This window comes from Chaetodon auriga, chromosome 13, assembly GCF_051107435.1.
Source record: "Chaetodon auriga isolate fChaAug3 chromosome 13, fChaAug3.hap1, whole genome shotgun sequence".
NCBI classification, from domain to species: Eukaryota; Metazoa; Chordata; class Actinopteri; order Chaetodontiformes; family Chaetodontidae; genus Chaetodon; species Chaetodon auriga.
In genome coordinates this window covers 509,112-523,559 of record NC_135086.1, presented here as the reverse complement: position 1 = coordinate 523,559, position 14,448 = coordinate 509,112, and the positions used below count along the sequence as shown (strand labels likewise).

Genomic DNA, 14,448 nt, shown 5'->3' with positions numbered 1-14,448 from the left:
GAAAGAGATCTTTCTATGTGGTGCTTTTGCCCATCCTGTCCTGGTCCCACTGACACAGGATAGGATGAGGATACAGTCTAGAGGGATGAGAAGGAGCACGAGCAGGTCTACCTCTGGCATCGACAGCCTGGATCTCATCAGTGGCTCGGCATGGTCGGCTGGCTCCCAGTTTGTTGACAGCTCTGACTCTGTAGGCATACCACTGGCCCTCAATCAAGCCAGTCACCTGGAACCTGTGAGCACAAAACATAAGCAGTATTACACATAATTGTCCCAAATATAGAATGGAACATGTCTAAAATGGGCCCAAGAAAACCATTAAGCATGGATACACTCAGCTTTTGTAGCAAGTACTACAAAATTTCATAAACACCATTTTCACTGACAAACTATGAAGTCTTACTTCATTTCAGGGATGGAGTCACTGCAGGGTTCCCACTTATCAGTGCCCCGCTGACACTTGTCGACCACGTAGCCTTTGATTGGGGCACCGCCGTCGTACTTTGGAGGCTCCCAGGACAGGAAGATGCTCTTGGCACTCTTATCACGCCACTTTAGGTTTTCAGGAGGATCAGGTATAGCTGTGGGGAAAAATGTATGTAGATGAGAGTCTGGATATGTGTAAAGTTATTTGTGTCTGGTGAAGACCTCAAATCTACAAAACAAAATTTTCTCAGAAACAAAAGAAACGCACTCCCTTGTTTATGGCTCTGATCTGATAAAGCTAACTACACTGTGAATTAATCAATTTCATTCTATTAGAATAAATACTTACTGGCAGGAGAGGAGATGTTGACGGGTTCATCAATATATGCCGGCTCTCCGGGTCCACATTTGTTGCAGGCGGTGACGCTGAACAGATACTCCTTTCCTTCAATCACATCTGTTACTGTGTGCTCCAGGTCCAGGATGCCGGTAGCCACCTGGAAAAGCATCATTCAAAGAATGAGGAATGCATGCATCACACCTTAGCGACAACTATGTCAACTTTCATCAAAAGAGCAATCATGATTATTGATTTGTGCCTGTGTTGATCAAATAAAATAAATGGTAAATGTTTCCAGATCTCCATGATCTCCCACAGTGTTATTACTTTCCTTTCAAGAAAACTCAACATGAATTTGCTTTTGTGTCACAGCATCACACACCTTTTTTGTTAAAGGCATTTTCAACTCATGCAATGTGTACTTTCAAAAGTGAATTCAAACCAGAGTTCACTTTTTGTTCTTTTTGAACACTGTTTAAGCTTACAAAGGCCTGCATTGAAAAGATTCTGCTACTGAAGCTCATAATACAGATTCTCTGACAGCACTGCAAAGGTAAACACTCAGATGTACCTTGGCCCAAGTCTTGCGGGACACTTCTCTTTTCTCGATCTGGTAGTAGGTGACTGGACTTCCTCCATCATGCTCTGGAGCCTCCCACATCAGGTGGACATGGTGACGGGTTACCTCAGCCACCTTGAAGTCCTTAGGCGCACTGGGGCATGCTGAGAAAATAAAGGCACCGAACAATAAAATGCATGAAAAAAACAACAAAAAACTTGGAAATGGTATTACCCAGCATGCATAGGATGAGTGGTGGGATACACCTGCAAGGTTGCTAATCTACCATACGAGAGGAATTTAGTTTGCAGGGTCTTTGGTAGACAAATGTTTCCGTTCCAAAACCAGTCTACTTATCACTAAAACAAACTCAGCATGAGTATTAACATACTGTATGTTGCATTTGCTTACACATCGTATTATTATGAAATGTATATTTTGAACTTAAGAGAAATAGTTGTTACCGATGACATTGACTTCGATCTCTCCAGAGACAGACGAAACGTCGTTCTCCAGTTGCAGGGTGTAGGTGCCCTTGTCCGGACGGACGCTTGGCGTGACTGTCAGCTCCGTGTACGTGGGCTTCGTCACCATGGAGTTGCGCTCGTCTGCGGTGGTCAGCTCCTTCTCTCCAAACGTCCACTTGGCGACGGGAGTCGGGTATCCGGTGATGGGGACTCTGATGGTGAGAGGCTGAGGGACAATGACTTCCAGGCCATTCCTGAAAGCACTCAGGTCAAAGGTTGGACCAACTGCCAGGAGAGAAAAAAGTTTCCATGTCATTTAGAGAGAAGTTTTAATGGTGCCAGAGAAGAAGAGTTATACTGCCATCTACTGGATGATGTCACTGCTTCAGTCAGTAATCACAGAAACTTCCTAAATTCGAGTTTACCTTCAGTTTGAAAAAAAAAGGATAAGGCATGGGTCCACATTTTGAATAATTTTAGACAAAAATTCTTTAACCTAGGATTTAGTTGAATAATTCACAGATGAACAGCATTTTAATCCCAGTACATTAATTTTACTTCTTGTTCTGGTGTTGATTCTATTCATCTCGTACCATGAGGGTCATCTGCAAGCAACGGTCCAATGTTTTCAGCCGGATCGGAGACACCGGCTGCGTTCTCAGCACAAATTCTGTAGAGGTACTTCTGACCGGGTTTCAGACCAGTCACCTAAAGAGAACAAGACAATAAAAACAAACTCAGCTCTGATGAACCAGCAAATATTCACAGCTGAAAGATAGAGCTTCATAAAGATAAGATAAGATATTCCTTTATTAGTCCCACAGTGGGGAAATTTCTGGAATTACAGCAGCAAAGTGGATAGCAAAAAACAAACATAAAAAAACAAATAATAATAAAATAATAATAATAAAACAAACAAACCAAATAAACTAAATAAATAAAAGTGAAGACAGAAGAACAAGACAATAAAGTCTGTCAGGAAAAGGCTCAATACCCGGTAGGAGAGGTCAGGACAAAGTCTGGCGTTGCAGCGGAGCCACTTGTCAGTGCCATCATCGCATTTCTCAATGATGTAGCCGGTGATCATGCTGCCTCCGTTGCTGCTGGGCGTCTCCCAGGTTAATGTGACGGCCGTCTTGATTTGGTCACTGAAGTTCGGGTTCAGAGGCGGGCTTGGTCTCTCTGCAGTCACAACACAAAAACCCCAAAGAAATTTGATTGGTGTTTTTTACAAGCATGAGATCAAACAAACATGCGATTGGCTGGTTTGAACTCACCGATGGGATCCATTATTTTGACGGGGTTGGTGGCGGCACTGGGCCTGCCGATGCCAGCTTTGTTCTCGGCTCGGACTCTGAAGATGTACTCCTTGTTCTCAACCACATCATTCAGCGCAGCTGAGCGGTCGTTGGCACCACAGACCATGGCCGCCTCCCACTTCACGGAGGTCCTGTCGCGGAGCTCGATCACATAGGCGGTGATCTCTGAGCCACCATCAAACTTGGGAGGCTCCCAGATGACGGTAGCACCGAACTTGTTCACTGTGCCAACTGCAACATTCTCCGGTGCATCGGGAACATCTGATGGTAGAAAAAGCATGAAGGATTTGATTGTACTGAAGCCTGGGGATTGTACGTGAATGTATGACAAGTTGTTTCTTACCAAATTTGTTCTTGGCCTGGACAGCTTCCTCAGTGGCAACGATGGGTCCGCTGCCGACTCGGTTTCGGGCACAGACTCTGAACAGGTACATGGAATCCTTCTGGAGGCCACTGACGCAGTACTCTGGAGTATCAGCACGGTCTGTAGCCAGCGTCCAGGTCTTACGCTTCACATCGCGTCTCTCAACCACATATGCAACAATCTTGCTTCCGCCATCACTCTCAGGTTCCTCCCAGGCCAAACTGACCTCACCATCAGCAGTGTCGACCACTCTCAGGTTCTTGACGGGTCCAGGGACATCTGGAAAAAACAATATAACATTTACAAACTCCTCTGACATCCACAGGCATACTTCTGATACAGAAGCTAGCAGCTATCCAATCACCCGTCATTGATTTAATTCATAGACTCACCAATCACATCCAGGTTAATGAATGCCTCTCCCGTGCCATGCTTGTTCTTGATTGCCACCTTGTACCGACCCTGGTCCTCCTTTGTGGGGCTCTTAAGGCGGTACTCGGTCTTGTCGATGGAGGTGTCAATGTTCTGGACAGGCAGGCTGGTGCCTTCGAAGAACCATTCGGCATCGGCGCGAGGGTAGGCATCGTAGGGCACGCCCATGAGGAAGGGCTTACCAGCGTCCGTCACCAGATTCTGGTCAGTAGTTTTAATCTTTGGAGCAGCTGAAGAGAGATGAGAGGATTCATTAGAAGAGCTTTTTCGTCATTCGTCATTAGTATTTACCCTGTTGTTATATGCTGTAATATGATGCACATATTTTTACATACTTATTTTCCTTATTTTCTATTTTTCTTATAATTTCTTTATTGTTCTAAATATTTCTATTCCAGAATGGGAACAACTGCTGATTCCACAAATCTCAAACTTATGTGTGCGTCTTAGTTATTATTGGCAAAATGAAATGTACTAATCAATGATATCATATAATCTGAGATATTGTGAGGAAGGTTTTACTATTTTTCACTTGAAATACATTTCAATCCAGCTTCTGATTCAAAGCTTTTTTGTGTTCTTCGTGTCACTGAGTTCCATCTTCATTCATGAGTCCATCGCAGGGTCAGTTTGTGTGATGAGTATCTCAGTACTGACTCACCTGCCAGCTCCAGCTTGGCTCTGGCGTCCTTGTCTTTGGCCACAATCCTGTACTCTCCCTGGTCTCGAGGTCTGATCTCACAGACCTGCAGTCTGTGGATTTTACCCTCACTGATCATCTGATACTTGTCTCCCTGGACGATGATCATGTTGTTCCTCATCCACTTCACCTCCACTCTGTCCTTGTTGAGCTCCACCTCAAACACGATGTCTGAGCCTGGAGGCTCGAACATGTCCTGAGGAGGTCTGATGATTTCCACTGGGGTCTCTGTAGGAAAGAAACAACATGACGTAGGTAACGATTCCAAAGAGAAATATCCACCTCAGTCAAGATGAAGAGATTTTAAGAGTTTACCTTCAACAAAGAGCCTGGCTCTGGTCCTCCTCTCATCCACACCACAGGCGTATTCACATTCATCATCAGGTCTGCACACCTTGATGATCAGTCTGCACGTCTTGCCTTCTTTTTCCATGTGATATCTGTGAGACATGTACAATAACAATATTCACGAAATATAAGAGAATATCCAAGGAGGCACTTGTTATGTGCCCCCCCCTGCTGGTCATAATGTGAATCTGACTGTAATGTGTTATTCCTTGTTTTTGTTTTGAAGTGGTGGATCTAGAGGTCCTGTTTTCTTTGATTCTGTTTGATTTAGTTTATAATTTTGCTTTGCGTTGGAGGCACCTTCACTTCTGACAGGACTGCATTTTGTTTGGCCCCGGTGGCTTTGCGTGCTTCTGTCAACTTTGACCAGCATGTGATTCTCTTTTCGTTTCTTTTTGTTGGTATTAATGTTGGGGTAATATTGTTTTATTGAAGATCAAATAAAATAATTGCTGATCTGTGACTCCTGAATAATCCGTAGCTGTAAAACGAGACAAGAAATAGTGTTTGTAATTCACGCTCTGTATCCTGGCCTGTGTTCTTGTTGTATTTAGGTGTGTTGAGGTGAACGTGTATAGAGCACACATATATATACATTTATGTGACGGTTTGTGTTGTTTAACATCTTTAACATAGTCTGTGCCACTGGCCTATGTGAATTCCATTATAGACCAAGTTGATCTGTGATACCTGGGTCCTTCTCTGATCTCTCGTCCATTCCTATACCACTTCACCACAGCCTTCTCCTTGCTCAGCTTGCAGGTGAACTCGGCGTCCTCAAACTCAGTGATGGTCTGGTCTTTTAGCTGTGCCGTGAAGTCTGTGGGCGCCTCGCTGATGATCAGTTCGGCCGCGCATTTGTCATCTCCAACCACGGCCGTGTACTCGCCCTCGTCTTCCATCACGCATTCCTTGATAGTCAGGGTGTGTTTGAGGTTGTCGGCTCTGTAGATGATGCGTTTGCTGAGCGTCACCTCCTGGCCGGCTTTCATCCACCTCACGGTCACCTCGGGCCGGTTCACCTTACAAATGAAGCTGATGGTCTTCTTCTCTTGAGTCTCGATGTCCTCGATGGGATCCAGGAATTTCAGCTTCTCCTCTGTGGAGACACAGAGTGAGAACACACAGGATAACGATGATTTTCTTTTTTTAAATGTACATTTACTCATGGAACAATCTGACGTTGGGCACAGAAACATGAAAAGGTACCGCTTATACTTAGCGATAATTCACGCCATAGAGAGCTGTGTCACCTGTGACCATTTTGCATCTCTTAGCAACATTTAAAAGCTTAGGTCAGAATGCGCCTTTAAGAGAAATCTGAAATCTGTTTCTATCTTCCAACCTGGAACACATTAAAAAAAGATAAACTGTCCTGTTATGTACCTGCGACTTTAGCGCTGGCGGTGCACTTGGCTTGCTCTGCTCTCTGATTGGTCAGGCTGATGGTGTAGCAGGCCTCGTCGGCCTTCTGGGCATCTCTGATCCTCAGAGAGAAGACGTTGTCCCTCTGAGCCATCATGTACTTGCCGCTCTCGAATATGGTCTCCTCGTTCTTCAGCCACTTGGCCTTTGCTCCTTCTGTGTTCGTCTCGCAGTTGAACACGATCTCACTTCCCTCCTTCACCTCTGTGTCTTTGATTGGCGTGATGATCCTCAGTTTTTCTGAAATAAGAGACAAACTTAATCAAACTAAACTTTCTCTCCGAAATAAATGAATCAAGATATGGAAAAAGGAAATGCAAGTCTTACCAATCACATACAGATCAGCCGAGGCTTTTACGCTGCCGATGTGGGCAACGTAGCCTCCCTCATCCTTCAGCTCACAGTTTTTCACAATAAGAGCTCGTCTCTTTCCTTCGCTGATGATGGTGTATTTGTCCCCGGCTTCGATCTCCTTGTCACCTCTGAACCATTTCACCTCATAGGTGTCTTTGGAGACTGAGCAAGTGAACTCAGCCTTCTCGCCTTCCACCGCCTCCTGGTTCTGAGGACGGGCGATGAACTCAGCTGCAAGTTCTGCAGAGAAGAAGAAGATTAAAAAGATGAGAGAGGAGAAGCAGTGGTCACTTTGATTTTCTGCAGGTATGTGTTCATATTTGGGATCAATAAAGTCCTGTCTTATCTTAACAAGACCGGAAACAGGCTGTTTCTTCCTGTTTCCAGTCTTTAAGTTAATAATGTCTATTATTATCTTTGTTTGCTGAGGAGCTAAGTCAACATGACAGAGGACAAACATCTCACTGTATCTGTACTTGCTGCTCTCCGATGGCTCATTTGTTTACATTCGGAGTTGATTCCTCACTGTAATATATTGCAGCCAAACATCCTCCTTTAACAGGAAACATGTCATCACATCATGAAGTAGTTATCATTTTTCCTCTTCTCTCACCGTTGAGTTTGAGCGTGGCGGACGTCTTGACGGTGGGACTCAGCCTGCAGTTGTACTCTCCGGCATCCTCCATCCTCAGGTCCTGGATGATCAGGATCCTCTTGCGTCCATCCATGACCTGCTCGTAGCGCCCGCCCTCCGGCAGCTCCTCGTCTCCTCGGTACCATGTGACCTCGGAGCTGGCCTTCGACACCTCGCAGATCATCTTCACGCTGTCCGTCTCCGTTCCCTCTACGTTGGACAGGTTCTTGGTGAACCTGGCTGCCTCCTCTGTGACCAAACACACAACAGCAGAGGGGTTAATGTGGATCAGACGGGGTTAAATGTGCCCTGAGTAATGAATCAATGCCTGCTCAGGACACATTCCATAGTTCTTTTGTAGTTGCCAGCTTGATACCAGAAAGTTCGTAATTTTATGATTGGGTTAATTTCTACATTTAACAGAATGCATAAATGAATGAATATCTGTTCCTGACCAATGACAGTGAGCATGCCGGAGGTCTTGGAGGTCCTGGCGTCACATTCGTATTCAGCCTCATCGTCAAACACGGACTTGTGGACGATGAGGATCCTCTGGACTCCCTTAGCGATGATCTCGTACTTCTTTCCTTTCCTGATCTCGCTACCATCCTTGAACCAGCGAACCTGAAGGAAAACATCAGTCAGTTCACTGTGACGATGTTCTTTCATCGACCGTCAGGTTGATCATTTCGTAACCCGACGGCCGGAAATTTTAAAAAGAACTTTTCTATTCGTGTGTTTGTGAGGACGGTCAGCAGGTCTCACCTTTGCGGACTCGCGGGACACTTCACATTCAAACTTAGCAGATTCTTTCTCTCTGACCTCCACGTCCTGCAGAGGCTTCGTGACCTCCACGTGAGGCGCTGTGGACACACAGACGGCGCTGTTAAGACACACTTCAATGTTCAGTCCAACACATTTAAAATCGTTTTAAAATGGTCAATTCTGGCCAGTTTGATGCGGTTTCATTCCAGATGTATGGAGGACCATTCATGCAGGAACACAACATCAATATGAAAAGAAATTATTGAGACAAAAAAGGAATCTGGGAGAATGTCATTAACTATGATTTAGTCAGTAAAAGTTAATATCCTGTTATTATATTTACATACATCCACATTTTAAATTGATCCCAGCTGAATGAATTACAGATTATACTTCTTTATTCTAATAATGTGATAATAACGGAAAAATAAAAGAAAGGTTTGGTTAAATTTCGTCCTTACGTGTAACCTCCAGGAAACAGGAAGTCTTGAACTGTTTGGCGTCACACGTGTACATCTTTGTGTCGTCTGGAGAGCAGCCGTGGATGACCAGCGCTCTCTTGCGTCCGTCGACGATCATGTCGTACTTCTTGGTCTTTCTGATTTCCTGTGCCTCTCTGAACCATCGTACCTCTGCGTTCTCTCTGGATACTTCACACTCCAGCACGGCAGTGGCTTCCTCCTCCACCGTCTGGTCCTCCAGAGGCTTCGTGAACTCCACTGGAGGCTCTGAACACAAAAACACAGATGTTTTGTCAGGTATTAACCAGAAAAACACTGATCTCCAGTCTGAGGCTGGAACGATGCATTCGCTGTCTGTGGTGAGTTCGAGTGTCTGACCTCCGACGATGAGCTGAGCCTGAGTCTGGAAGTCTTTGGCAGTCAGTTTGACCTCGCCGGCCTCCAACAGCTTCACGTCTCTGAGGGTCAGAGTGTGAACTCGACCCGCCACCCGAGTTTTCACCTTCAGAGACAGAAAGAAAGGACAACCTTCAGATTAATCATTTAATTTAATTCAACAATAGTTTAATGACGTAAAAATTAATTGTTTCTCTTAAACACTCGAGACGAGCCCATTTCTGTTGGAAGCAGCTTTTCTGTTTTCTCACTGAGCGCTAAACAATTAATCAATTAATCGATAGACAGAATATTTATCAGCTATCATTTATCATTTATGGCTACAATTCTGATAATCAATTAATTTAATTAAAACAATTTTCAACAACATTCTCTGGGTTTTATTATAGACCAAAATGACTTGATGAGAAGCGTCGCTGTAGTCAATGTTTGGGTTAATATCGACAGTGTTAATAAAACTGTTCTTGAATTTGTTTTCTTCCCCATTTTTCAACGTAAATCAACTTTTGATGAAAGCTCAACATAGTGACACTTATTTCAATAAAGTTATAGCTGAGTTTTATTAGAAATCATTTCAGCTGACACTTGTTATTTTAGTTATTTTCAGTTATTTATTCAGTTATTTAACTTTTTCCTCACAGTCCCAGACAACTGCCAAAGTTCAAATCGTCAGTATTTAAAATTTTTTAAATAAAATAAAACTTTATTTATCCTAAAACTTTGGGACTTTGGAAAACGTACTGAGACTCAGTTCTCAGGCGCTCATCACTCAAACGTTTGCAGCCTAATGCTAACATGCTAATGCTAACCCTGGATCTTCTACATATAAGGTGGTGGCACAGTCTCCGTGTTAAAGATAACAGCAGCTGGTATCTCGGGTTATTTTTAACCGCAGCCAAGAGTGTGGAGCTTCAACACTGTAAAAAACAGCATGTTCACATGGAATTCATGTTGAGCTTTCCAGAGCTGCTTTTCTTAGAAACCAGAAAACAAATCGTTTTTGTTGTTTTTTAGAAACTGTTATTGTTATCGTCAATAGAACAACAGAACAATGAGAATCAAAGTACAACAGACCAAATGATTCGACTGATACGGTTTTTACAGTGTGTGAAGTGAAAAAGGAAGATGAAGCAGATTTTCAGTCTCTGTGGTGAACTGTAAAGTCAATTTTACGTCCTTTAAAACTGTGAACGAGTACAACAAACTGGCTTCCATCTCCATGTTCGACCACGTAAACAGTCTGAAAAGCGTTCTCCATGAGACTGTGCTGCTCCCCGAAAAACGGTGATTATTTTCACTTAATTCAAGAGAGAAAAAAAAGGTTTTCGTACAGCGTGTGAGCTGAATGATCAGTTTTTGTTGAAGGAAATACTGAAAAATAAGAATCTGAAAACCAAAAATCAACAGTGAATCACTCAGATGCTGGTTTTCAGTGAGTTCACTTTGGCTGAATGATTCTTTTCTCTTCCTGCCGGTTGAAGTCTGGAAACAGGATCAGATGTCACTGAAATGAACTCGTCTCAGGAACGAGACTTTTGGGACTCAGAAAACGAGACCGTTTCATCTGAGGTTTAGTTGTGATTCGGCTCACCCGGTCACTGGCCTCCAGCTTCTGACCTCCCAGGAACCACTCCACCGCGATGCCCTCGTACGACAGCTCGCACTCAAAGGTCGCCGTCTCTCCGGCCGTCACCGCGGCGTCCTTCAGAGGCCGCAGCAGCCCGATGGACCGAGCTGAGGAAGAGGAAGAAGAGGAGGAAGACATGGTTACATGGACCAGCATGCATCTGTGTGACTGGTGGACGTCCTGAGCTGATCTGAGTTTGTGAAGCAGCAGAGTCGTGTTACTGGTCCTCCAATCAGAGAGCGGCCTCTCACTGGAGATAAAGTCTAAAGCATCTAAAAAAAACTCAGGACCTGATTGGCTGAAGACTGACAAAGACACTTGTCAGCAGAAAGTGGTTTGTCTTATTTCTGCTTTTGTTGCTGCTTCTGATTTACTTCATTTAAAACAACCGAGATATTAAAATTTGATTCTGTGTATAATTCATTCAGTTTAAAGGCGCAGATCAGAAATCTGCTCTGAGGTAATGAGGAGTTCAACGTGGAGCAAAAAATGGAAAAAACACTTTGATCATCTTCAGTTTTTACCTGTTCGATACAACACAGAAAAAGGCTTTTTTGACAATTTAATAACAACTTCAGTACTTTAAAATTAGCTTTAAAACTCATATCAACATTTTATTTATTAATCTGCAGCATTTTTTAAATCTTAAGAATGTAAAAAACAAAAAGCAAAATTGATTAATTTAGAAATAAAACTAGTGTGTCTTCAGGTGAAGATTTATTAAACACTGTAAAAAAAAATCAAACAGAAACTTCTGATATTTATGATCATTGTACAAAAATGTGCTCGGCCATTTTTGTCCAAATGTTTGTTTGAGTCTGAGATCAAAGATCTGACCGAGCTGGAACCAGCGTCGACATCGAATCACACGACGGCGTGCGCTCACCTTTCACTCGGAGCTGAGCGTTGGATTTGGCGTTGGCCGCTGAGAAGTCAACGGCTCCCGCCATGTCCATACGGACGTTATAGAGGATCAGCATGTGTTTGGTTCCTTCCTCCTTGATCTCAACATCCTGAAAGACAACGAGCACATTTCCTTCAAAGCTCGAAGCTGCTCAGTGGTGGAAGAAGTACTGAGAGAATTCCTTCACTCGAACAAACAATACTAATACCTCTGAAGTACTCCGTCACAAGCTCCTGCATTCAGAATTTGACTGAAGTGAAAGTATGTGAGTGGAGTACCCTGGTGGCCTAACTATCCAACAGGAAGTAAAGAATTCATCGGTATTAACCGCAAAATGTACTTTGAGCGTAAAAAGTAAAAATAGGATCAGAAAATGTGAATATTACTACTGATGTGTTAACGTGAAAGCAAGCTTTCACATCACGTGTTTCATTTCCTTCTCCTGTACGGAATCTGAAGAGTAGCTACAGCTGTCAAATACATGTCGAAGAATAATAACACCTGAGATAGAAATACTCAAAGTAAAAGTACCTGAAAATACCTTCAGTTACCCTCCATGTCTGAAGGTCATGTTACCGTATACCCTCTTTGTCATGCAGTAACATGAAAGCAGACTCACAGGACACTGATGCAGAGCTTCTCCCTTCAGCTTCCAGTTTCCATGAACATCCTCCTCCGAAATCTCTGTCTCAAACTTGGCTGTTTCTGTCTCTGTGACCTCAACGCTGTACAGTGGACGGACCACCTTGATATCCCGCTCTACAAGGGAAGAAGACCACGTGAAAGACTCAGCGAGTGCTGCTCATGCCCCCTAGAGGCTAAAATGCTCATTACAGCAACATTATGAAGAAGCCAACCAGCCTTGGAGCTGAAGGTGCTAACTGGCCCGAGGGTCCTGGAAGAGTCCTGCTTGGTTTGAGTTTTACTGAAATAACACAGTATGTTTTCTTTGGTAATACTACATCTACACTTCTGCTGTAAAACTCTGTGTAGCTCAGGGCTTCGTTCTGGATCCTCTGCTCTTCAATGTATGTGCACTTCAATTTGATATGAACAAAACTCAAAACTCAAAACAGCTAAAAGAGTTTTAATTGTGCCTCAGTACATTTTCACTTCTGGGCAGAACAGGCAGAATGAAATAAATCCCAATGAACTCTGCTTTACAAGAAAATGATCTCACCAACAGGTGGTTTTGTGAAAAACTGGATGTCATCAAACACATTCATCAGTTTGATCGTGTATCAGTGACCATTGGCAACTGCGTGATGTCTCAAAGTTTGAAAGTCGTTGTCTGATGCTGAGACGCTGATCCAGCTTTGTTTCATCCAGACCAGATTACTGCATTGTCCCAGACAGGAAGAGGAGTAAAGAGTATCCTTTACACACAAACAACTAAACGTGTGTTCACAGTGCTACAGTACAATTGACTTCCACTTCTACACTGATGATACGCTGCTTTAAAAGGCAGACGATCACATCACTTCCTGCTTTAGATCGAATAACAGGAACTCTTGGCAAATGCATGACCTTATTATGTGTTCTAATCATTGTGAAGGCTTTAGCTCATATTTGGTCAAATATGTTCCTGTCAGACAGACAACTCAGAATGCTGCTAATGCTACCTTTTTGCTTTCTACAGATTTAGGTTGCTGAATGTGTTCTAGACTGAAACCCACTGAGGCAAAGTTGTGTTTTTTTGGCAATATGAATGCTTTTACTCTCTTTGGCCCAACTATTAGTGGGGTAAAATCCAAGCAAACTGCTCTCCATCATTCTCCATTAAATGTTCCCTTGATGCCATCTTTCCTCATGTATTTGTCTGTATCATATTACCTTCAATGTTGAGGTTGGCTGTAGTTTTATCAGAGCCACAGTCACAGGTGTACTCTCCGATGTTGGCCTTCTCCGCCTTCCTGACTGTCAGAATGCGCTTCTTGCCATCGGTGCTGATGGCAATGTTCTTGGAGGGAGTGATCTCGTTCCCATTCTTGAACCATTTGACGTCGGCAACAGCCTTGCTGAGTTCACACACCAGCTTCACCTCATCCTTCTCCACGGCTGTGTAGTTCTGCAGCTTGGTGGTGAAATACAAGTCGCCCTCTGCAGGGAAACCAGACCTTTGCTCTGTTCTGTTCTTCTACTAATTATCTTGAACATTCTTACCAACCAAATGACATCTAGAAAATGACTGAACCTTTTAATTCATAGAGTATGAATGACAACAAAACATATGTTGCTAAACAGGTTTGCAGCTACTGAGAAGTGACACTGACCAATGACTGTGAGCATGGCGGTCACGGTCTTGTCCATGGCCTCCACTTTGATCATGGACGTGTCATCGATGGTGACCTCCTTGAAGGCCAGCGTATGGATCTTTCCCTGATCCGACATGTGGACCACCTTGCTCGGATGCAGACGGACATCGTTTTTGTACCAGGCCACAGAGATCTTGTCATGGGAGAGTTCAACGCTGAACTCAGCTGTTTCGCGCTCCTTCACCGTCACATCTTTTATTGGTTTGACAAACTCCAAGCGAATACCTGCCGCAGAAAAACACCTGAGATTGAGAATGTATTCTAAAATAACAAAATATTCCAAAGAATCCCTGTGGTGATTTATTTAGATTCATTTTCATTGTTCCTATTTGTAAAACATGTAAAACAACTGAATGACAGAAAGTATAAAGAAAGAAATAAAAAGTTTGATTAAATACCCCAGATTGCTACTAAAAGCCTCAAAACATGATGCAGTAATTAAAGGACAATTCAGATATAAACCAATTTCAATTTGTGCAAAACCCCTAAAATTTGGGGTAAAAGCTGCAAAAGTTTAATACGAACATAAAAATTCAAATGAATTGATGGAATTCAAAAAGACACTTTGAGAAAATAGAAAACGTTCCATGTTGTTATAAAATCTGTGTTTTG

At 43.2% G+C, this 14,448-nt stretch overlaps 1 protein-coding gene across 1 annotated transcript in view; it reads right to left on the bottom strand.

The window, feature by feature from the left end:
- LOC143330076 (titin-like) overlaps positions 1-14,448 on the bottom strand; it is a 182,704-nt gene that overhangs the window by 88,795 nt on the left and 79,461 nt on the right. Inside the window, exons 81-105 of the mRNA XM_076746252.1 lie at positions 13,795-14,061; positions 13,355-13,621; positions 12,141-12,280; positions 11,504-11,630; positions 10,582-10,724; positions 8,973-9,096; positions 8,595-8,861; positions 8,134-8,231; positions 7,824-7,992; positions 7,348-7,617; positions 6,708-6,974; positions 6,342-6,620; positions 5,646-6,054; positions 4,923-5,047; positions 4,569-4,835; positions 3,868-4,137; positions 3,455-3,754; positions 3,070-3,372; positions 2,787-2,974; positions 2,386-2,500; positions 1,790-2,077; positions 1,338-1,489; positions 776-923; positions 404-581; positions 112-233 (exon numbers count right to left, since the gene is read on the bottom strand). Of these exons, the coding sequence (XP_076602367.1) occupies positions 112-233; positions 404-581; positions 776-923; positions 1,338-1,489; positions 1,790-2,077; positions 2,386-2,500; positions 2,787-2,974; positions 3,070-3,372; positions 3,455-3,754; positions 3,868-4,137; positions 4,569-4,835; positions 4,923-5,047; positions 5,646-6,054; positions 6,342-6,620; positions 6,708-6,974; positions 7,348-7,617; positions 7,824-7,992; positions 8,134-8,231; positions 8,595-8,861; positions 8,973-9,096; positions 10,582-10,724; positions 11,504-11,630; positions 12,141-12,280; positions 13,355-13,621; positions 13,795-14,061 (5,283 nt within the window). The remainder of the gene's footprint in view (positions 1-111; positions 234-403; positions 582-775; positions 924-1,337; positions 1,490-1,789; positions 2,078-2,385; positions 2,501-2,786; positions 2,975-3,069; positions 3,373-3,454; positions 3,755-3,867; positions 4,138-4,568; positions 4,836-4,922; positions 5,048-5,645; positions 6,055-6,341; positions 6,621-6,707; positions 6,975-7,347; positions 7,618-7,823; positions 7,993-8,133; positions 8,232-8,594; positions 8,862-8,972; positions 9,097-10,581; positions 10,725-11,503; positions 11,631-12,140; positions 12,281-13,354; positions 13,622-13,794; positions 14,062-14,448) is intronic.